General features: G+C 33.2%; 3 protein-coding genes across 4 annotated transcripts in view; 1 reads left to right on the top strand and 2 right to left on the bottom strand.

The window, feature by feature from the left end:
* The window catches only part of LOC111698221 (protein odr-4 homolog), a gene marked incomplete in the record, with an annotated part of 15,866 nt that extends 14,225 nt beyond the window's left edge, over nt 1-1,641 (bottom strand). Inside the window, 2 exon segments of the mRNA XM_023468504.1 lie at nt 958-1,113; nt 1,573-1,641. Of these exon segments, the coding sequence (XP_023324272.1) occupies nt 958-1,113; nt 1,573-1,624 (208 nt within the window).
* On the bottom strand, nt 1,629-3,901 carry LOC111698223 (chromatin assembly factor 1 subunit A-A-like). The gene is made up of 3 exons (XM_023468505.1): nt 3,531-3,901; nt 2,283-2,379; nt 1,629-1,799 (listed from the first exon to the last, which is right to left on the bottom strand). The coding sequence occupies exons 1-3, from the start codon at nt 3,719-3,721 to the stop codon at nt 1,647-1,649; spliced, it is 441 nt and encodes a 146-aa protein (XP_023324273.1). The 5' UTR covers nt 3,722-3,901; the 3' UTR covers nt 1,629-1,646.
* A 3,252-nt stretch (nt 3,902-7,153) lies between these two features.
* LOC111698220 (uncharacterized) lies at nt 7,154-22,655 on the top strand. Of its 2 annotated transcripts, none has more exons than XM_023468502.1 (19): nt 7,154-7,373; nt 8,317-8,396; nt 8,616-8,657; nt 9,564-9,646; nt 9,924-10,008; nt 10,898-10,930; nt 11,170-11,255; nt 11,634-11,678; nt 12,040-12,110; nt 12,719-12,803; nt 14,159-14,214; nt 16,192-16,298; nt 16,650-16,744; nt 17,070-17,187; nt 17,920-18,055; nt 19,418-19,545; nt 19,903-20,021; nt 21,438-21,542; nt 21,901-22,655. In XM_023468502.1, the coding sequence occupies exons 1-19, from the start codon at nt 7,202-7,204 to the stop codon at nt 21,980-21,982; spliced, it is 1,728 nt and encodes a 575-aa protein (XP_023324270.1). In that variant the 5' UTR covers nt 7,154-7,201; the 3' UTR covers nt 21,983-22,655. The 2 variants fall into 2 exon arrangements, with proteins under 2 accessions (XP_023324270.1, XP_023324271.1); XM_023468503.1 differs by having other exon boundaries at nt 7,155-7,373; nt 19,418-19,515.
* The last annotated feature ends 330 nt before the right edge of the window (nt 22,656-22,985 follow it).

Raw genomic sequence — 22,985 nt, 5'->3', positions numbered from 1 at the left:
TGCCCCCAATTTTTAAATAAAATGCCCCCAATTTTTTAAAAAAATGCCCCAAGTTAAAATTTTTTTTTCAAATTCCACTAACACATTTGCCCCCATTGCCCCCAATTTGAAAAAAATGCCCCCAATTTTTAAAAAAAATGCCCCCAATTTTTTTTTAAATTATCATATAAAAAAAATTTGCCCCCAATTAAAGAATTTGCCCCCATTTCTTTCAAATTTGTCAATCCCAAATGGGATTGAAAAGGGAATTATATTGACCCCTGCATGTACTGTAATAAATATTTACAAAGTTGTTGAGTAATTCCAGGTTTATATTCGCTAAATCGGGAAAAATAAATGTTTTTTTCTGGGAAAATAAATGATTTTTCGGGGAAAATAAAAGAAATCTGGATAAAAATTATGAAAAAGTATGAACACTCTGACCTAAGATAAATAATAATATTAATATGACATGTTTTGACAAATGTACAATAATCAAAACCTGTGGCCGAATTTAAAGAATTTGAGCGGCGGTTTAAATTTAAGCCGCGGCTTAAATATGGTTGGTTCCACTTAAAATTGTATCAAATGTTTCAAGATTTAAACTGGGTTTTGGCAGATTTAAACCGTGGCTCAATTTCTTTAAATTCCATCTCAGATCAGATTATCAGACTGTCTCACGATATTTCCGTATTGTGGTTTAAGTGATTAACTTCAGGATTACTGGATACGGATCCGGATCCAATGAGCAATCAACCAAAATCTGTGGAAAATTAACGTTTTTCTCTCAAACCACCAAATATTGTTGAAAAAGGGAGGTTATTACAAATTTCTTTTTTAAATGGTTTATCAAGTTTTAGTATTAAAAAGCACAAAAAGGAAAGGAAAACTTAGAACATTTGTCTTCATTATCCAGATCCGCATCAAAACCAAATGGATCCTAAGCGCTGTGTTTAGTATTCACAAATGACAACTGACCTGGAAGCATCCTAAGAACTTGTTTTGCATGCTCCAGCATCCATGGAGGGTCTAGTTCCCCCTTAGGTCCATCCTCTCCATCTTCTACAGGTGTAGCAGCAACATATACTCCTAGTACTTGGTTGGGTAGGTAGGAACCTACAAGTAGTCCGGAACCTAGGAATTTAATTTGTTTAATGCCTAGATAAATATAAACAGGAGGGGCGGTAGGGGCGTATATCCAATTCGAAGTATTTTAAAGAAGCAAAATATTGCGTGCATAAGTTAATTTTACGTCTTTGAATGACACTTGCGAAAACCGGTTTCCGCATGACGATTATGATCTGAAAAAATCGTCTTTCCTAAATGTTGCTTGTAAGTCCAAGTCCAAACCGAGTGAGCATAGTGCAATTTTGAAAACCGACCCAGGTTGTTGAACATACATAACATAATACGTTTCTGAACTCAACATTTTCATATTAGGCATTTTAAACTTATTTGAGTTTTAAAATACTTGACAAAGATCATTTCAAACGGAAATCACTTTGTCATATGAAAGCGTGGAATATAGAAGACATTATTTTTAAGTAAAAAATAATCACGGTTCATAAAAAAATACATCTTTTTTACATTTACCATTCAGGCTTCCAAGATCAATTCCCGGATCCAGAAGAACAGTTTGGGACATTTTCTCTGCAAAAAAAATATTATTATTGAACCTTGGCGAGAATATCTCGTTTGACGAGATCACTCTTCTTCATCTTCTTGATCTTGTTCGGGTTCCTGACCACCTGGTACACCTCGTTCTTTAACTGCTTCTCCTCCTTCTTCTTCTTGTTCTCAGCTATACGCTGTCTCAAGTCCTTTAAGCAATAAGAAAATTTTCCATAATTTCCATCAAAAAAAAATTGCATTATATATGTATTCATAAATTCTATAAAATATAATGAAATCCTTTATTCTTTATTCTTTAATTCTAGAAACATACTATTAAAGAGAAAGTCAAGGCATTAGGCCTTTTCTTTATGTATATTTTGCTTTGAAGTATGACCCCATGTATTGTGTATTGTGTATCAGAGGGCGAATTTAAAGAATTTGAGACGCGTCTTAAATATGGTTGGTTCCACTGAAAAATGTATTCATGTTTCAAGACTTAAGCCGGCGCTCGATTGAAACCGGTTTTTGGCGGCTTTGAGACGCGGATTAAATTCATTAAATTCGAACTCAGAATTCTTAAATATCACTCCAAAATATTTAGAATTACCGGGAAATAAACCAAAAATAACGGGGAAATCTTCTTATTTTCATCAGTTTTAACGTACGAAAAAGAAAGGCTTTTCTTTTACCTGTTTCTTAGCAATCTTCTCCTTCATGAGCATGTTCCCAAGCTCATTATTTCTTATTCTCTCCTCTTTCAGCTTTAATCTTTCCTCAAAAGTTCGCCTGGGCAAAGATTTTTTAAGTTTAGTTCTTTATACAGTAAATCCCATATATATGAATACGTACCAAGAGTTTTGTATAATGTCGTATTACATATTTAAGATCAAATGCCGCGGAAAAATGAGTCTAATATTAATATATCAATAGCATTCATATTTCAGGGCTATTAATTTACCTTGAATTAGAAATAAAAAGAAGTTTCTTTAGAATTATCAAAAAACTTATGACGGTCTATGTATTCATATATCTGGGATTCACTGTATATAAAGTTGTAGTTTCCGTTTGTCTGTTTGTCCGATCATAACTCATGAACCCCTTAACCAATGTCTTAAATTGGTTTTGAGTTTCTAAATTGAGTGGGCCCAATATTTTTGAGAAAAATAGCTAAAATCGTAAATTACGACAAAGCGCGGGTAGACGGCGGGAGTAACTATTAGTATCCTGGGCAACGCTGGGTTCACAAGCTAGTTACTCCATAAAATTGTTAAGCAGACTTTCGAAGTAATTTTAAAACCCAATTCACAAGTTGAAATGAGAAATAACTGGGTTACAGGTTAATGATTCCTCCCACTTTATAGGTATTTTGGGCTTTCAAAAATTGTAAAGTTTTACAAATTAAGAAGATTATTCAGTCTACCCATTTGCTTGATTTACACCACTTACTGGGACAGAATTACCAAAAAGCGTGCAAAATATGAAGGAGGGTAAATATTGGTCATGAAATATTTTGAAATAGGAGTGGTTGGAACCAAGAAATTCACATTTTGAGTCCTTTTTTATTTAAGAATAAAATCGTCAAAAAAGTCTAATGGAATTTTAAAAATGTCTATTTTCAAAAACAATGGGTGCCCAAAATAATATTTTCTTGTTAGGTAGGGTTTAACCTTTCATATGAAAAACATATCAAAATTTTCAAAGATTATTTTTTTTTGCTCGCCCCTGTCCCAGTGTGCAGTAGGCCAAATTTATACCATGACAGAAGATATATGAAAACACAGACCAAAAATCTTCTCTTAAATCTTCTCATAGAATAAAAATTTTGCAAAGCTGAAAAAGACGAATTTTGCAGAAAAATTGGCATCATTGCGATCGAATTCCACCTTAACCGCAGCGGCGGGGATACATCTAACTAGAAACATGTTAAAGAAACCTACCTTTGACCTTTGTCCTTTTTAAGTGCTCTGAATTGAGATCTTTCAGTTTTCCAGAATTTCCCAGATTTCCGTTTCTGCCAAGGAATAGGATTTAAGAGAAAAGTATTCTTCAGCACCTCCAAAATCTTGAGCTCTTCTTCATTTTTTGAAATTTTCTTGACATCAGAGGGGAGAGATTTAGATTCGGCCATTTTGACATTTATTTCGCGGTTATCTTCTTTCTTCTCTTTAACAATTTCTGGTTCCTCCACTTCTTTAATATTTAAATCGTTTTCTTTATCCTCGGCCTGTTCTTGTTTTGCATTCTTTGCCTCTTTTTCATTTTTCTTTTCTTCTTCAATCTTTTCTTCTATCTTTTCTTCTTTCTCTTCTTCTTTCTCTTTTTCTTTCTTTTCTACTTTCTTTTCTTCTTTTTCTTCCTTCTTCTCTTCTTTCTTTTCTTCTTTCTTTTCTTCAATCTTTTCTTCTTTATTTTCTTCTTTATTTTCTTTCTTCTTTTCTTCTTTCTTCTCTTCTTTCTCCTCCTCTTCTTCCATAATAACGTCGAGGGCCAATTCTTCGCTAGATTTAACTTCCTCCGCGGGTTTTTCTCCCTCAGTAGTTGTAGACAAACTTTCTGAAGATGTTTCCTTCACTTGACGTTTCTTCAATGGAAGCCCTGGAGAGTCAACAAACTCTGCGATAGTTCCACTTAATCGTCGACTTTTTCTAGTAGGCGTGGCAGGTCTACTCTCCGATTCACTCATCTCACTGACACGCCTACCGCGAGTAGGCGTGGCGGGTCTTGTGTCAATCTCGCTCATTTCACTGACACGCCTTCCACGAGTGAGTGAGGTAGGTTTTACATCTGCTTCACTGACTTCACTGACACGCCTTCCAGCCCGCCTAGGCGTCGCTGGGTTAACTTCCACTTCACTCGCCTCGCTAACTCGCTTGACGCGTGGAGTGGTTGGCTTACTCTCAATCTCTGATACTCGCTTGGCCCTTCCCTTAGGTGTGGTTTTTGAAGCGATCTCTTCTTTTGAAATTTCTTTCACAGTCTTCTGTTTTAAAAGTTCAGCAGGATTCTCGGCAACAGCTGCGACTGTCTTTCTAAACATTAGAAAATAAAAAAAGCTATTGTGATGATTCTAAATTTCTGCCTGTTTTTTTTGGAGCGATCCTTCATAAAAACGTTCCGAAAAGAAAAAAAATCAAAAACAAATTCACACAATAAAGGAATTAAAAAATTAGGCTGGGAGGAAAACTTTTGCTCCCATATCTTTGCTAATAAAAAAAATATGTGTCCCTAGTTTTATCTGCTGGTTTAAATGAAAAGCAAAGAATAAATTAAAAATCTTCGTTTTTCACCAAATAACAATGATGTTTAAAAAATTATGAGCTACAATTATTAATTAATACCTAGCTGTAGAAACAGTAGAAGTAGTTATACTACTGGTTCTTGGACTGCGTACACGGGTCAATACTTCCTCCTTCACCTGTACATAAACCGTTAGGTCAAATTTAATACATCAGAAATTCCGATGCATCAAATCTGTGTACTGCAACGGGAAGAGATCGAAAATATTAATCGACAGGAAATTATATTTTTTAAAAAAGTGCGATATGAAGAAAAGAAACTTTGCAAGATTTTTCTTGAACAATGTATAAATTTACTTTGGAAATCACTCTAGGACACTTTCATGGCGTAATAGTTTGCTTCGCAAAAAACTGCTCTGAGGAAAGGGGTTTTATAGGTCTGGACAAAACTTGTATGTGAAGATAAATAAAAATTCTTTGAAGAAAGATTAAAACCGAATATAGCTTTGTTTTAGAAGTGAGGAAAAACTATTGAAAGGTGAGTTGGGGTAAATTTAGTGGGAAAGGGGTATTAAGGGGGGGGGGGGTGGAATCTTTTATTAGGGAATTTAAAATTATAACACGCGTCACACAAACCATATGAAGATTTAAACACAATGAAATACCTTAGATACAAGTTTAGAAACCGGCTCCGGTGTTTCCGTCGTTCCTCCTCTTGCTGATGTTCTTGGGCTCCGTGTAGGCCTCGCATCCTCTACAACAACCTCGCTGAGTCGTCGACTCTTCCTCGGGGTGTCGACCTTCTCAGCAGCAGCGGCGACACGTTTGGTTGGTGTCGCTGTGTCGACGGCAGGCTCAGGGAGAATACTTGATCTTCGGCGAGTTCCGACCATTTTACTAATATATACTTACCTAAAAATAAATATTTTTTAAATATTTTACATTTCCGCAAAATTTTACGCATACATGTCCAACCCGAAGAGCTGAAGTACAAATAATCTTTATCTGAACTAAAATGCAGCAAGCATATATTCTAATTAGTGAACTGTTGAATAACACTGAAAAGATCCAGAAAATAAACAAACGGATGATATCTTTGAGCAAGACAAAAAAAAACACGAAAATCTCTAAGACGGTGTTACTCGGCTATAGGTTTATAATGATAATAAGTAAAGTAAAAGTAAAAAATGATTTTTTTAAACCATACAAAATTAAGTGTTTTAGGAGAAATATTTAAAAACCTCTAAAAATAGAGGTTGTGGGAATATTTCCCCCAATTCTAAAAATATATACATAGAAATATTTAAGGAAGAGGAAAGGAAAGTTACATATTTATTGTTTACACTATATTTAATATAAATTGGTGGTGGATTGTTAGTATTTTTCGACAATGACCTAACAACTTTTAGAAATAAAAATTATACTTATTTGTAATACAAGCTTCACGGAGTGTGAAAGAGATGTACATTCTATGAAAACGGGCATTTTTAGCACCTTTTATTTTTTTACTCTTTTATATTCTTTTCTTTGTAAAGTCGTCTTTGCTTTATTCAACTCTTTTGCAAACATAGAATGTGTTAGAATTAAAACATTGGTTCTGCTGATAAAAATCTTTTATTAAATTCTGTTTAAAATTTGAAATAAGATTGATATTTGAAAGCTTAGAAAAGTGTCGTTTATTTTCATTCCATATTTTAGGGAAATTGTGAGGGGGGAGGGGTCCAATTTTAACTGATTTTAGGAAAGGAAAATAAAAATCGTTTCTGTTTCTAAGATTTGCGTTTTTGATTTTTTGATGATATGAAATCTTTTTTAATAGTTGGGGGTACTTGATCTACCTTCAATAATAATATATTTTAACTCTGCGTTAAGAAACAGTTAACCCGTTTAAAACACATTTGAATATTTGATAATTAATAATAAAAAAATGATACAAAGTACACGTGTATGATCACTGCGTCCAGAATGCGCTTTGTGAAAATAAAACTGAACTGTAAAGTGTACACTAAAATGTACTGCGTGACCCCGCAGAGCTACCTGCCATACAGGTGCTTTATTCTTCATTGTATTTGTAACTTTTCAATCAAATTTCTTTTTAAGACATTTAAATCAACGGAAAATGGAGAAATGTTAAAATTTCAATTTCTTACATTTTTAACTTTTAAAAATCCAAAATTAAAAAAAGACGATAATTCGATAAGAAAAACCCCCGAAATTTTTTAATTTTGTTTAACTAAATCTTTTTAATGTAATTTTTCGATTCATTCAAAAGAAACTTTAACTATCCCTGTTTGGTATTTACAACGTGACGTCACATCTGCCAGATATTCTGATCACTTAAGACATTGAACAGCTGATTGTGAAAGGTAAACATGGACCCTCTGGTAAAACTTCCTCCAGAAATTCTCGAGAAAATTCTTTCTTTTCTTGATTCTCGAGACCTCTGTTCGTTTGTTCTTGTCAACAAGCGATGTCTTGAGATTGGTTCGCGGCCATATCTATGGAAAAATACTAGAATCAGCAAGAGAATGGTCATTAGAAGAGGTATTTATTATACTTTCTTTATAGTGAATATGTACGAATATCAAATCTTATCATTCTCTTTAGTATCAAACAACTTAACTAATTATGAAATTGAAAGAAGACATTTTAAACTATTCACAAACTTGGTCCAAAAATCGTATACTAGGAAATTACCGTCATGTTTCGTGGGACACCCTATATCACGAATTTGAATCATGGACGCGTTTAACTGTTTAATTTGACTGTTTAGTGCAATATAATATTGTTATTATAATTCTTACAACTTACTAGTCGTTATATTTTGAAATATTAGATTCAGAACAGAGTATATAATATACATGTTTATTGTTTTATTATTTGAATTCGACCTTGTTTAGTTATCAAATTGTGTAAATGCTTGAAAGTATCATTGGTTCAAATCTGTGAAATGTCTCAAAATCGCGACATGTTTTGCGGCCAAACTTTGCATTTGCTTCAAAATGTGCCATGTTCTGGGTCGGTCCTAGGATGGGCTAGGGGGCCGAGCGCTGCGGCCACGGATTAGGTTAGTTAAGACACTTTCTGGGCCGAGCGCTGAGGCTAGAATGGGCTAGGGGGCCGAGGGCTCCGGCCACGGGTTAGGTTAAGTTGAGACACTTTCTGTAAGATCCCTGTACAAAATTGATAGGAGGGGGGGCGGGGGCCTGGGGTCCAAAAATTGTTCTCTAAAAATATACCCAAAATTTTATTGATTTGTAGGGGTTTAATCTTTAAATTTTTGTTATAAAATGTACCCTTAACTGTTCTAAATAAAAGTTTGCGGACGGTTTTTTACTTCTCGACTTATATTCAAAAATATCAACAGGTAAATACGATAACTTTGCACATTTGGGCCAAACCTGACATTCAGTATCAGGTTTGGGCCAAATGACGATTTGTTACTTTCTTCCCCTGTAATTGAATATGTAAAGAGTTTTTTTTTCAGGTATTCCAAACCTTCTGATAATTGACAGATACGCGAAGCTTCCTGCCCTGGACTTATCAAACCTTTGGTACCATGAGAAGGTTATGAATAATGATATGATCTTTATCTCAAGTTTTGTCATCCTTTTCGATAATTTTTGATATTTAATTTCATCTATTAACCCGAAATCTTTTTTCCCCCAATTCAGCAAATAAAATCATACAAAAAGTCAAGGAGAAAAATATTTTTCAAGCAAATATTCATTATAAAGTATACACTCCCGGATTTAACTTGTATTCTCACTACAAATTCATGTTTAGGAATGGAATGTACTTTTTCTTGACGTACTCAGCTCACCTAAGGTAAATTAAATTGAACATGTTTCAGGAGAAACGATTAGGTTGGGTTTTTAATTTGGATAATTTTCCGCCTTTTGTCGACTTTTTCAAAAATTAAAACATGCTCCAAAAGAAATGGTCAATATTGTCCAGTTTTATACCCAAATCTGTTTTCCTCTGCCTCAACTTCTTTAAGATGGATAATTCAAGGCTATTTTATTTCAAGAATGATTTTTGGGAATATAAAGCTAAAAGTTGGACTTCAAAATAATAGGTTGTTAATTTTGTTAATAATTTTTACAAAAATGTTATTGATTTTTCACTAGCAATCATTCATTTTAGTATTCAGCGAATAAGACCCTAAAAATCATACATAATGAAAGCATATACAGAGAGGCTTCCTTGTAAAAAAACTGGAGTCAACGATAACAGTGGGGTGGATGTTAAGTCGCTTCATGTATAAAATGTAGAGATATTTGTCTGTTAAAAGATTCCATCCCAGAAAACATACTTTTAACCACATGTTTGAACGCGTGGAAAACCAAAGCCACCGTTGACCCAGAATTTTATTTTAAATTCAAGCCAATAGATTTGAACCATGGCTTGAAGCACGAGGGGGGAGGAAATAGGATGGAAACAGGATGGGATTCATTAGTATTAACCATTATTTGTTCTTTTTTATAATGTAAATATATTTTATCCTATACTCTGTAGATTTACTCACATCAGGTTCAAGCTTTACATTTCCTTTATTCCTTTTAAATGGTAACACTAACATCTGAGAGGGTAAATTATTTCTAAAGGGGGGTATATGTCTTATCAAGAAAAGTTATACCCCTGTAAATGAATTTTAGTAGAAACATTTATTTTTGGGTAAAATTAAAAACTAGGTTCTAAAGAGTAAAGATTAATATTTAATTAACGCTTTAGTTGGACTCCTTGGATATATCCTCCCCACAATCCTTCAGCAAACTAGATCCAGAACTTTGTTCAGAATCATTGTCTACGATCAGGTACACTAACTCTCTAAAGTGTCTGTTGACGAAATTATAAGTGATCGAGGGGATGCCCAATTCACAACTATACGCTTTTTACTTTATCTGCGGAGTAATATTGAGGAAGATGTTGTCGGTTTTCTTTTCTCCTATAAAACAGACGAATTCCATTGTATCTGGGGTACGATTGTGAATCCGACATCTCTAAAAACGGAGAGTTGACACTCGACAGTCGACAGTCCCTTTAATTTCTCAAATTAGGTGATTAAAAAATGTCGATAAATCTATTTTATAGGAATTTAAACATATCAAATGCAAAACTTCCTCCACCGCTCTTCAACAAGCTTCTCAAGAAAATACTAAACAAACAAATCACCAAGGAAAATTTTCATTCCGGTTTAGATTTTTTCTGAAGTACACATTTGTAAAAAGAAATAGGATACAAGTTAATGCCTGAGAACTATCTTGTCTATTTTATTTAAATATTTTGTTTCGGAAAAAAACTAGTCCCTGCACGTTAAGTCTTTTTTATGTATTAATATTCAATGTTCCCATGTAATCTGAAATAATTGTTTAGTTATAATTTGCTGATTTCTGAATTTCAGTATGTTTTAGGCAAAATATTGTCTTTCTCACCGAGCTGTAAAAATTGGAAAATGTCATTAAATTTTGTTGTTTTCTGTAATATTATCCCCCATCCTTCAAGTATTGATGGTATTAGGTTTAAGTTCATAGAACCATTTAATTTCTGTCAAATGATTTCTCACTCATTTAACAACCTTAAGAGGGAGATGAATGCCTTAAAGCCGGCCAGGGTTGTTTTATATTTTCTAGAAAAATCATTTATCTCCTACCTTCCCTCCCCTTGAAAATAATCCCCCCCCCCTAATTGTTACTTATTTTTTAAAGGAGGGGGGGGAGGTTTATTTGCATGATTGGGTAAAATAAATGAATATTTTGGGCAAGTAGTATCAAAATGGGTAAAAAGTCTAGCCTGTTGTTGTGAAAGGGGGATTAAATCTTAAGAATAAAAACGCTGCAATTAATAAAAAAAAATTGAAGAATATGACAGTGTTTTCTATAAATCGTACCTGTACCTGTACCTGTACCTGTACCTGTGTCAGCGAATTACTTTTTTATAAAAACAACAGAAAAGAATGTTTGTAAAAAGGATAATATTTAAACAATCCCTTTTACCTGGAACAGGATTTTTTAAAATAATGCATTCAGCCCCTTTAAACATCAAAGAATGAAGAATGTTTTCTTCAGGAGATTAATATCAGTAAAACCGATCTTACAGAGGTAAATTTTGAAATATTTTTTATTTTAGAAGAAAAAAGTAATTACGGTCATGCAAGTTCTCTTTATAAACCTCAAGTAGATTTGAACAATGAATATTGATTAATAATAACTGCAATAAATACATCTGTAAAATATTAATTGTAGTCCAGTGAGAGATTTTTTCTCTTAAAGATTTATCCGAATAATTTTTAAAAATTGATTATTTCTTAGAGAACGAAAGTTAATACATTTTATTTAAGGTTCCAATGGAGTTGTTTACTGATATTGTAACAAGCTTAGATACAATAGATCTTAGACAATCAAACCTTACTCCAAGGCAACTCAGGTAGTTGGATACACTTAGACAATCTAACATTACTCATAGACAACTCAGGTAGTAGGATACACTTAGATAATCAAACCTTACTCATAGACAACTCAGGTAGTAGGATACACTTAGACAATCAAACCTTACTCATAGACAACTCAGGTAGTAGGATACACTTAGATAATTCAACCTTACTCATAGACAATTCAGTTAGCTGCAGATACAATCTTAGAAATCCAGCTTTACTCCAACAACAGTGACGTAATAATGTTTCTCAATGAGAGGTTTGTCTCCAAACTTAATGAATGGCATTAAGAAAGCAGTGGTATTTATTTCATGAATTACTTCTTATGTGTTTTTAAACTATCTGTCATTATTGTTAATATTGTGTATCAGGTTTCTGGTGGAACATGACGGAAAGATGGCTAAAATAACCTTGAGGTAAAGAACTACATAAATGTTCATAATTTTGCAATGTTTAAAGCACTGTAGTCATAATTTCAACTAATAGAGTGGCATGTCCGATAAACAACAATTCTCTTTACAGCTTTGTCTGATCAACTATGTTGCTCGCGTATTTCTACTGCAGAAATAATAGAGAAACACTTTCCAGCTAGAAAAAGGACGATATCTTCCAAGTTATTGACAAGATATTTGTTAGTAAAGCACCGTTGTGAATCAGACATGCTACGCTATAAATTAAAGGACGCTAAAATTAAGCCTGCAGTCCCATCGATTTAACCAGATTTTCTGATGCAGTTAAATCTGCTTCCAACAACATACATAGAGACAATATTTCCAGAGTGGATGGTGGGGATGTGTTTGATGGGTTGGGAGTTTGCAACGATGTACCAATCCTTCATATTTTTCAAGGTTAGTAGATTGGAATCCACTTTTAAGGTTAGTCCTTTCAAATGAAGAAATAAAGCCAACTGAAATTCCTTTTCATTCTAGTCAAGTCAAAAGAACTAAAGTTTTGCAGCCTAATGCCGTACTCGTGGACCTTAGATATTTTAATTTATGAATTCTGAAGGTCTGCTAGATCTGAAGGTCAAAGATTGACATATAAAAGAATTACCTTAACAAAGGGATTCGAAAAAAGAATTTCATGAAAGTGGAAAGTTTTTTTGTTTCAATGAGTCGGTTGAAATACAAATCCTGGACAAGAAATTCACTTAACTATGGATCTAAAAAAAGTGTTTTTATAGTCCTAAGATGAACAGGCCAAGGTGTTACGACACTTTAAATTTAACTCAGTCTTAAAAATTGATGCAACTTTTAATGCAATCTGAATCTATGTGAGTATTCACCTACAACATGTAGGGGTATTGCTTTGCTTTTATTCAAGTGTGACGTACTAGGGCTTCTCACTGCACTTAAAACTGGTTTATAAACAACAGTAAACACAAAACTCGCAAGAAAAATTCCGGTCTTTATTTACTATCTTTGCTATTGAGTGATATTGAAGCATACTTGTTCAGGATTGTTTGATAGATTGTACAAGCTTGAGTTGAACCTTCTGGACTTCTCTGGGGTTGGAACAGAGTACTGGTCAGCTGTTTTCAGGTATTCGCAGATTTTGCATTCTTCTTTGATTGGTCATCTAAAGGAATTAAGTTTTTCCCGCAAACTCAAATTTATATTCCCCATATCTTTGCAACCTAATGGTGTAAACTAGGTTTGTTAATCGTTTTTAAAACGATCGAAAAAAACGATTGCTTTTCATTTCGTTTTTGTTTTTTCTTAAAACGATCGTATCGTTTTTAGAAAAACGACGGGTCACACCGAACAAACCACTCGTTTTGAATTAAAAAAAAACGAAACTATCTTTTTCTTAAAAAACGCTAATGAATATGAGTTGTATGACAATTAATGCAAGGAAAATTTCATAAAGATAAGTTTATGAATGTTGGCTTAAATGTTTTTTATTCCGAGAGAAATTACTGATTGTTTCTGACCGAAGGTTTTTCTAATCTAAGGGTTTTCCAACCGAAAAATGTATTTTTTCTATAAAAGGTCGCCAAGGATCGGTAGTATTCAAGGAGTCATCGTTAACGATTGTTATAAAGACAAGGACGAAAATTAAAAACGACCTAACTTCGTTAACGAAACGACAAAATAAAAATGCTTCGTTTTTAGATTTAAAAAAATTATCTTTTTCCAAAACGTTCGTTCTTATAAATGACCGTTTCGTTTTCAGTATTTTCTTCGTCGTTAAAAAAACGAAATGATTGGTTTTTTTTAACGATCCATCCCTAGAGTAAACCTTTACTTTTGTAAACTTTTTTATAGTTTGAAATATAAAAGGTCTAAGTAGGGTTTCCACCTAAAAGGAAAAACCGTCTCGCGAAAATTTCGCATTTTTCGCGAAATTTTTTTTTCCCGACCGTTTCGCTTTTTTTTCGCATTTCGTTCGCTTACGAAAAATGGGAAAATTTCCGGTTTTATAGCGAAATTTTGCATCACTGTTTTGCGAAAAAGTGTGAAAGAGAAAATGCGAAAATTTCGCGAGAAACTAATGCGAAAATTTCGGGGGGGAAAAGAATGCGAAAATTTTTGCATTTTTTCGCGAAACGTTTCGTTCGCTGGAAACCCTAGGTCTAAGACATTGAGTTGCAAAGACATAGGGATTAGAAAATCAATGGTTGTGGCAAAAACTCAATTTCTTGTCAAACGTTGTTTTGAATTTAATATTATACAAAACCAATAGTATACAGTTTCAAAGAGTACTGTGCGGGGGGATATTGATATTTTAACGAAATAAATAACATAAATTCCTCTGTCTTGAAATATATGGACGAACAAAGTTTTCTTCTTTTCCGAGCTGGGAATTTAAAAATTAATTTAAATCATTTCCTTTCGTTTAAAAATATACACATTAGTTTAAAATTATTGTTTTTAACATGATTTGAGTATTTTAGAAGTATGCCGGATAGTCTTGAGTCCCTGACTCTTGGTGGAATGGGGCTTGATCTAGGTACAAACCTTTTAGAAAAATTGTTTCAACTTTCAACATTTTCGAAAATTAGCTTATTAGCTACAGTTTAACCCAGAGCTTTAGAGATATCGAATGAGTTTATAAAATGTCGTCTTGACAATTTTTTAATAGGTTGTATACTAATATAACTAAATATCAGTAATTATTAGTTCTGGGTTAAACTGTAAAAAAAAACTATTTTTCGTTATTTATTTATTTGGAAATTGGATCCAAAAGCAATTTTTCCAATCAACGAGTTATCTGAGAATAGAACATTATATCTGTAAATATTAAGGATTTACAAGAAGTGAACAAGATGTATAAAAAAGCAAACACCATGATAAAACCTTACAATCAAAGTTTTTAAACTAAAAGTTTGGAAGAATAATGGTTATTGAAGGCATATAAACATAAATCAAAATCTAAATAAGAGGTTGCAACTTTTGTGTGAGATAGTCTTTAACCACGATTTATTTCGATATCCATTGATGTTGCAATTTTTTTATTTAAAGAGTATACGTTCTTCAACCCTAAATTTTAATTGTTGGGGTTCCGACCATGGGATATCCAAACGGAATTAGTTAATCCTGTAGATGACAAAAGATCAAATTAACTGCCGGATTTAGAGATTAACAACCTTACAGTAAATATATATAGTCTTCATCCCCCCTACCCCACAACACCATCTCTTCCCCCCATTTCCTGCCTGGGCTAACTGTAACCCCATCTGAGCATACTGCTATGTGTACATTTTAATTCTTATTCCGCCGTAGAAGTCACTGAGTTTGTAGAAAGCTGAGAGAAAACAGGATACTGCGTTCTTTCTTTTACAGACTAACATATATAAACTTCATGTGAGAAATGTTTTTAAAATCTATATCTACCTTATTCCGCTTGAACTCAAGTACACCTACTCTATATCTATTTACTCTAACTTAACAACCACATAATCCAGACTGGACAAACACCAGGCTCGAATATATTTAGAAGACGACATTCTATAAGTCCAGTGAAGCCAAGAGGATACATATTTGTAAATTAAGATACATTAGTACCCCTTGCAATACAAATTTGTGTCATTTTATAACGTAAATGTTTACAAAATTCTGTTTTGTTTACTTTTACCATCAGTATAGTTGTACTATATGTACATTTAACATTCAATTAGTTTCTTGTTATTCTTTGTGACTAATATATATAATAGGCTTTTAGGGCGCTTCGTGCCCATCTTCTATTTTAAATGTGAACATGTTCTCTTTGTGTACATTGTAAATTTGTAAAACAAAACAAAACAAATTCGCGGATTCAAACAAAAAGTTTCGTGGATTTTCAAAATTTTAAAAAATTTAATGAAAATCGAATTTTGATGGAGGCAAATTTTTTAATTTTGTTCATTCATAAACCTTCCCTAGGGCCATGTGAGGTCCCACACAAAAGTTGGGTCAAATCGGTTCAACCGTATTGACAGTTATTGGATACAAACAGTAAGATAAAATTATTATTTTTTATTTATTAGAATCAATAAAATCTATAATTTATGTAATGTTTCCATTATGATTGGTAAGGAAATTGTGATATTAAAAATCTTCATACAACAAAAACTACTTAATGTGTATATTTGGCCTTTTTTGTTTTCATATTATCTAATATATATAATATAGGAACTCTTCAGTTCAAAAATCTAAGGGCATTTAAATTGTTATAATTTATAAACTATAACTAAATTTTGTTCTAAAATATTTGTTATTTATTTATATTCTCTGAATCAATTATTTTTATTTTCTGAAAAGTGGCTCTTAATAAAAATAGTTTCCCCACCTCGCATAGTTTAACTGTAATGCTTACCCCACCTCGCTGGAATAATAAAGAAAATCAATGTCTAAATGTCGTCGTCATATATTTCTGATATTCCTCGGCCTAGTGTTTGTTCTGTCTGGATGATGTGCAACCTAAAAATTGTGACCTTTGCATATTAAGCTGATGTACCTGTGGATATTGTATCCAATGCTTTATCCCGGAGAAAGGAATTAGATCTTTCTGGAATAGTTCTCTCTCCTTCTCATTGGGACCAGTTCTTTTTAAAGGTTTGTAAAGGGTATATAAAATAGATAACCGTATGTAATATACGATTATACTTTTTGAAATTTTATATTAATCCTCAGTGAGAGAAAAATTGATAGTCACAAAGCACAAAACATTCTCCCAACAAGATCCCTTATTATTCCTCAACTGGCACGGGATGGGATGAGATGAGATGAGATGGGATGGGATGGGATTAGGTGGGATGGGAGTAGTTGAAAGGGAATGGCATGGGATAAAAAAAGTATTATCCTGCACTTTTTTAAAAGTTTTGTTGATATTTTTTGGTGGAGGGAGTTAAGTTTTCTTTAGCTTTATTCTAAAAGTAATGTAATAGTAAAATATTACATATTTAGATGAATGTTGGAAGATTGATTGATCTAAAGTTAAAAATGATAAATATATCGGACCTGAAAGCAGAAACTATCAGCTCTGCGTTTTCAAATCTCAGGTATTTCAATATTTTTATTTCAAAGGGTTCCTTGTACGCTTTCCAGCGAAATGGGGAAATAGTTTCGCAAATATAGCAATTGTTGAAAGTTCATAATCCCTGAATGATTGATTTTCACTACAAAATAATTATTTATTTGTTCAAAAAATGAGTAAATCTTGAAGAAAAATTCATGACATGGATTCGGCTCCGGATTAAAATGAAAGTATTCCTTAGCACTGAATATATATCAAGGAATTTATGAAGTTAAGGACAATATTGATATACAAATTTTATTGGTAGCTTCAGCAAGAAATGTGTTGTTTTTATATAATTCTATTTTTAGGAGTTTATCCCTGAACTACGTTTGTTTGAGCACTGATCAGTGGAATCATCTATTCATCAATTCATTCCCATCCATCCATCATCTTACTGTGAATAATGTCAACCTCTCAAACATACAGGTAAACAATAAATATACAGGTTTACCCACAAAGGAAGAAACTTTGAAGACGACAGTGTGTAATTAACAAGGCCTGTTTCCTTGTATTCACGATTCCCTACAACTGTAACTTTGTTTCTTTCTTTGCCCCCCCTCCCCCCCTCCCCCCCAAAAATACTATATTCAAGGCAGAAGACTTAAACTAAGAATCCTTGTATTTAAATAGTTTCAGGTCGTCTTTACAGTCTTGTCCTTTGTGGATAATCCTGTATATTAGAATTTAAGGGATTATTAGGTTAGACTATGAATGGAATCAAATTCATAAAGGAATAGATTACTTGTCTAAAACTCCAATATTCAAATCTCTTAATCTTGAAACCATTAAAATGTCTAACTTTATCTAGCAGAATGTCTATGACATTAGGTTGCAAAGATGATAGGTTTACAATATTATAGATAGTGAAAAATTTGTGTTCCTTTTCTTTTTCAATGCAACACGAGTTTTAAATTGTAAAGGAACTAAGTTCTTGCCACACACTCTTGTTTATTTTAAGCTCTATATCTTTGCAACTTACTGTCGTAGGCCCATAATATTTCAATCTATGATTTTTTTGGAGCAAATGTTTGAAATATCCATGGTTTACAACATAAATGCAAATACATAGGGATTAGAAAATTCCAGTTTTTAAAATATGTACTTTTCTACAGTAAATTTGTAATTCATGTACTGTTCTCATTTACACTTCTTGTACAGGATACCTCTTGGGAAAGTACTGTACGCCGAGTAGAGACTCTAAACCTTGCATTCACTAATCTCACAGATTCACAGTCATCTCGGATACTCAGCTCAGCTTTACTCAACTCTACCCTGAGAACACTGAACCTAGCAGGTATACATAGATTCTTAGTATACCTGGATACTGAACTCAGCTATACTCAACTCTACCCTAGGAGAACACTGAACCTAGTAGGTATACATAGATTCTTAGTATACCTGGATACTGAACTCAGCTATACTCAACTCTACCCTGAGAACACTGAACCTAGTAGGTATACATAGATTCTTAGTATACCTGGATACTGAACTCAGCTATACTCAACTACCCTGAGAACACTGAACCTAGTAGGTATACATAGATTATTAGTATACCTGGATACTGAACTCAGCTATACTCAACTCTACCCTGAGAACACTGAACCTAGTAGGTATACATAGATTATTAGTATACCTGAATACTTGAATTCAGCTTTACTCAACTCTACCCTGAGGACACTAAACCTAGCAGGTATACATAGATTCATAGTATACCTGGATACTGAACTCAGCTATGCTCAACTCTATCCTGAGAACACTGAACCTAGTAGGTATACATAGATTCATAGTATACCTGGATACTGAACTCAGCTATACTCAACTCTACTCTGAGAACACTGAACCTAGTAGGTATACATAGATTCTTAGTATACCTGGATACAGAACTCAGCTATACTCAACTCTACCCTGAGAACACTAAACCTAGCAGGTATACATAGATTCTTAGTACACCTGGATACTGAACTCAGCTATACTAAACTCTACCCGGAGAAAACTGAGCCTAGTAGGTATACATAGATTCATAGCATAGCTTGGATACTGAACTCAGCTATACTAAACCCTACCCGGAGAAAACTGAGCCTAGCAGGTATGCATGTATTCATAGTTTATCTGGATACTGAACTCAGCTATACTAAACCCTACCCGGAGAAAACTGAGCCTAGCAGGTATACATATATTCATAGTTTATCTGGATACTGAACTCAGCTATACTAAACCCTACCCGGAGAAAACTGAGCCTAGCAGGTATACATATATTCTTAGTTTATCTGGATACTGAACTCAGCTATACTCAACTCTACCCGGAGAACACTGAACCTAGCAGGTAAACAAAGAGCCAGAATTCAGGGCTCGGAGGTTAAAAGGCGGTGCTCGAAGCTTATTACATTGGTATATTAGATTAAAAATGATATTTTTCAGGATAGTCATTTCAGCATGTCGTAAAAATGTTTATTTCTAAAGCCAATATTTTTTATATTTATAGTCTTAGCTTAAGATTTTAAAAAGCCGAGCACTTCAATTCTGAATGTGTCCAAGCGTTTTTATTTTTTATACAACTGCGCGAGTTTCAAGGTTTCAAACTTTTACTCTGAGGTTGAGTGGTTGAGTTGAGGGGGGGGGGGGCACAGGTTTTGATTTAAGAAATTACCAATTTTAGGAAATATATTGCGAGATGTACCTGCTGACCTACTGGCTAATACAGCTACTGGTATTCACACTGTTAACTTGGCAGCTGCTAAACTAGTTGATAAACAGGTAGATGTTATTAAACTAGTTGATAAACAGGTAGATGTTATTAAACTAAAGTAGGTTTAATTTCATGTTTAAATCATTCGTTCTTTTTAAGGATAAATGCTTTTTTATATATTCCAGCCAACAAATTTACTTTTTCACCGCATAAAATTTGAAACCTTATACCTTTTCACATTTATATTAGCACTAATAATTATGGCTACGGCATACATCTAAAAGCCACTAAAATGGAGAAACCCACTTCAACATAATTAAATCTAGTTAGAAAACAAGAATATCTTCCGTCAGAAGAAGGTTTAATGGGTTTTGTTGTGAATGGGGATTCGGGAATGACCATCTCTTACTTAATATTACAACGTCAGCCCCTTAAAGACTAAATCTCATTTCCAGGTTGTTGCCTTGCTTTCCCGAGTACTTGGCTCCTGTAAACTTCGAGACTTGAATGTGGAGGGATGTAATCTTGCTCAGGTTCCCTCAACAATCCTGGCTCTAGCTCTCTCCAGGCTCAGGTTAGTTCTTTCTCTTTCCTTCAACTATCCTGGCTCTAGCTCTCTCCAGGCTTAGGTTAGTTCTTTCTCTTTCCTTCAACTATCCTGGCTCTAGCTCTCTCCAGGCTTAGGTTAGTTCTTTCTCTTTCCTTCAACCATCCTGGCTCTAGCTCTCTCCAGGCTTAGGTTAGTTCTTTCTCCTTCCTTAAACCATCCTTACTCTAGCTCTCTCTAGGCTTAGGTTAGTCCCTTCTCCTTCCTTTAACCATCCTTACTCTAGCCCTGGATATAAAGTTCACAATTGATCAGATAAAGTTTTTAATGGTACCGTTGTAAATCTTGAATTTCCATCATTGCATAGATTACGCTTAAAATTACGCTTACAATCCTTTTAATAGTTTTTATTTTCCTTAACAATTTTTATATAATTTCCTTTAACATTTAGTTTTTTCTTAACATTTGTGTTCTATTTAAATTACAGACTTTAATAGAGTCTTCCATGGTGGTTGATAGTTTTCTACCTTCCAGTCAATTTAATTTACAGCTGTTCACTAATCAATAACAGAAGAAGATTCTGGCCTATAATATAAATATCTTCTTTTTCATACTCTCAATTTTGTTTTATTTATCCTTATTTCATTTTTATTTTTATTCTTGTTAAAATTAATTCCATTTCTTTCCTCCCAAGTGCTTAAAATGTCTTTCTTATTTAAATTTAAATCTATTTATAACCATTATTCCCTGAAAGCTTTTAATTTCAATTGTTGAATTTTCTTATACAGCACTCTTAAAACTTTGTATGTTTTTAAATACAATATTTTTTTCCAGTGCGGATTCAGGATCCGGATCCAGATCAAAATTTAATGAACCCTAAGCACTGATAAATCCTAGCTTGCATCGCCACTTCCTGAAATTATCTAAATAATCATCTAATATCTAATATTAGAAGCGTGAAGTTGTGAAAGAGCTTTTCACAAGTAAAGTTTGAAATACGCAGTTTACCCTTCTCGCAAAGTCGTACCAGCCATTTAACCTTTTTCCTTACATTTAGATTGTAGGGCCTATTATTATTATGATTAGGATTCGGATCCAGTTCCGCAAAGATATGCGGATCCACGGATCCGGGTCCAACAAAAAAGGACTGCAAACAAAAATGTCCTCATCTCTGAATGGTTCATCAAGTTTTAACCTAAGAAAAAAAGAAAAATTAAGAAAAATCACTGAAAATTCTTATTCTGTTAAAAAAAAATAAGTTAATCTAGAAGAAATTTTTATGACCTGGATCCGGATCTATTTTTTTCCAGTGCGGATCCAGGATCCGGATCCGCATTAAAATTTAATGGACCCTAAGCACTGATCTAACCTAGCTTACATTGCCACTCCCTGAAATTATCTAAATAATCAAGTTTGAAAATATTAATATATTAATAATATTAGAAGCGTGAACTTGGGAAACTGTTTTCTGAGCAGAGAACAGTTAAAGGAACTATCAGGGCAGATAGAACACAACTATACTACACTAGAGTATATTTCAGTATCCAGGTATTATTATTGTTATTATTATAATTATTTTAATTATTACATTTTTGTTGTTGTTTTGTTTTGTTTTTTTTGTTGTTGGTGTTGTGGTTGTAGTTGTGGTGGCTGTGGTTGTGGTTCTTGTGATGGTTTTGGTTGTGGTTGTCATTATTATCATCGTCATTATTTTTATTATCGTTATTATCATTATCATCATCATTCATTATTATTATTATTATCATTATCATTATTAGCATCATTATTATTATTATTATTATCATTATAAAAATTATCATTACTAATAAAAGTATAGGATTAAAAATTCAAAATGGAAGTCACCATTAAAGTTTAGATTTTTTCAATGTATTTAATCTTGTTCTAGAATGACGATGGTTTCCTGTCAGATGACCGGCTCAGAGATAAACACCCTCTCCTCCAACCTTTACTTTGATATAAAACACTAGAAACTAGATATGCAGCCCACTCTGCTAATATAACCTTTAATTCAATATTAAACACTAGAAACTATATTTTCAGCCCACTGTGCTCCTTCAACCTTCACTTCAACATTAAACACTAGAAACTATAGTTTCAGCCCACTGTGCTCCTCCATCCTTTACTTCAATATTAAACACTAGAAACTATAAATTTAGCCCACTGTGCTCCTCCAACCTTTACTTCAATATTAAACACTAGAAAGTATATTTTCAGCCCACTTTGCTCCTCCAACCTTTACTTCAATATTAAACACTAGAAACTTGATATGTAGCCCACTGTGCTCTTCCAACCTTTACTTCAATATTAAACACTAGAAACTATATTTTCAGTCCACTGTGCTCCTTCAACATTTACTTCAATATTAAACACTAGAAACTATATTTTCAGCCCAATGTACTCCTCCAACCTTTACTTCAATATAAAACACTAGAAACAATAATTTCAGCCCACTGTGCCCTCCAACCTTTTATTTCAATAATAAGCACTAATAACTATTTATTAAGCTCACTGTGACCATCTAACCTTTACTTTGTATCTTACACTGGACACTTTTTATTTAGCCCGCTGTGCTCAGTGTAGGGATACATTCATTCAAATTGAATCAGAGAAATTTGATCATATTAAAAGATGAATTTTGAATATTTATATTTTTTGAGCCCAATAGAGTTGATTATGAAAAAGTTATTGACCTAAAACAAACCCTTTTTTTTTTCTTTGCATTCGTGAAATCTGTTTTTTAAAAATAGCTTATTACGAACTCCTAACTGTTTGATACTTTTTAAATAGAAGTACTCACAAACAATGAGCATTATGATGTGATTGTAAAGAATTTATTCTGTATTGTATTTAAGTCTTATTATTTGTGGGTATCCCTGTATGGAGTAAAATTTAAACCAGTATTTTGTTATACATTTAAACCTTAGTTGATAAGTTTCTTATTTATGTTATTTATGTTAAATTAGAAATTTC

Source organism: Eurytemora carolleeae, unplaced genomic scaffold (assembly GCF_000591075.1).
Source record: "Eurytemora carolleeae unplaced genomic scaffold, Eaff_2.0 scaffold319, whole genome shotgun sequence".
In the NCBI taxonomy this organism is placed as follows: domain Eukaryota; kingdom Metazoa; phylum Arthropoda; class Copepoda; order Calanoida; family Temoridae; genus Eurytemora; species Eurytemora carolleeae.
This window is presented reverse-complemented; position numbering and strand designations above follow the sequence as displayed.

What these genes read in the sequence shown, in the direction of transcription:
- LOC111698223 (XM_023468505.1), bottom strand. Translation starts at nt 3,721, where the DNA reads ATGGCCGAATCTAAATCTCTCCCCTCTGATGTCAAGAAAATTTCAAAA. An exon ending in AAAAAGGACAAAGGTCAAAG is followed by an intron (nt 2,380 to 3,530) that starts GTAGGTTTCTTT and finishes ATCTTTGCCCAG; the next exon opens with GCGAACTTTTGAGGAAAGAT. An exon ending in AGAAGATTGCTAAGAAACAG is followed by an intron (nt 1,800 to 2,282) that starts GTAAAAGAAAAG and finishes TATTGCTTAAAG; the next exon opens with GACTTGAGACAGCGTATAGC.
- LOC111698220 (XM_023468502.1), top strand. Translation starts at nt 7,202, where the DNA reads ATGGACCCTCTGGTAAAACTTCCTCCAGAAATTCTCGAGAAAATTCTT. An exon ending in GGGACCAGTTCTTTTTAAAG is followed by an intron (nt 16,299 to 16,649) that starts GTTTGTAAAGGG and finishes TTACATATTTAG; the next exon opens with ATGAATGTTGGAAGATTGAT. An exon ending in GAGTATATTTCAGTATCCAG is followed by an intron (nt 21,543 to 21,900) that starts GTATTATTATTG and finishes ATCTTGTTCTAG; the next exon opens with AATGACGATGGTTTCCTGTC.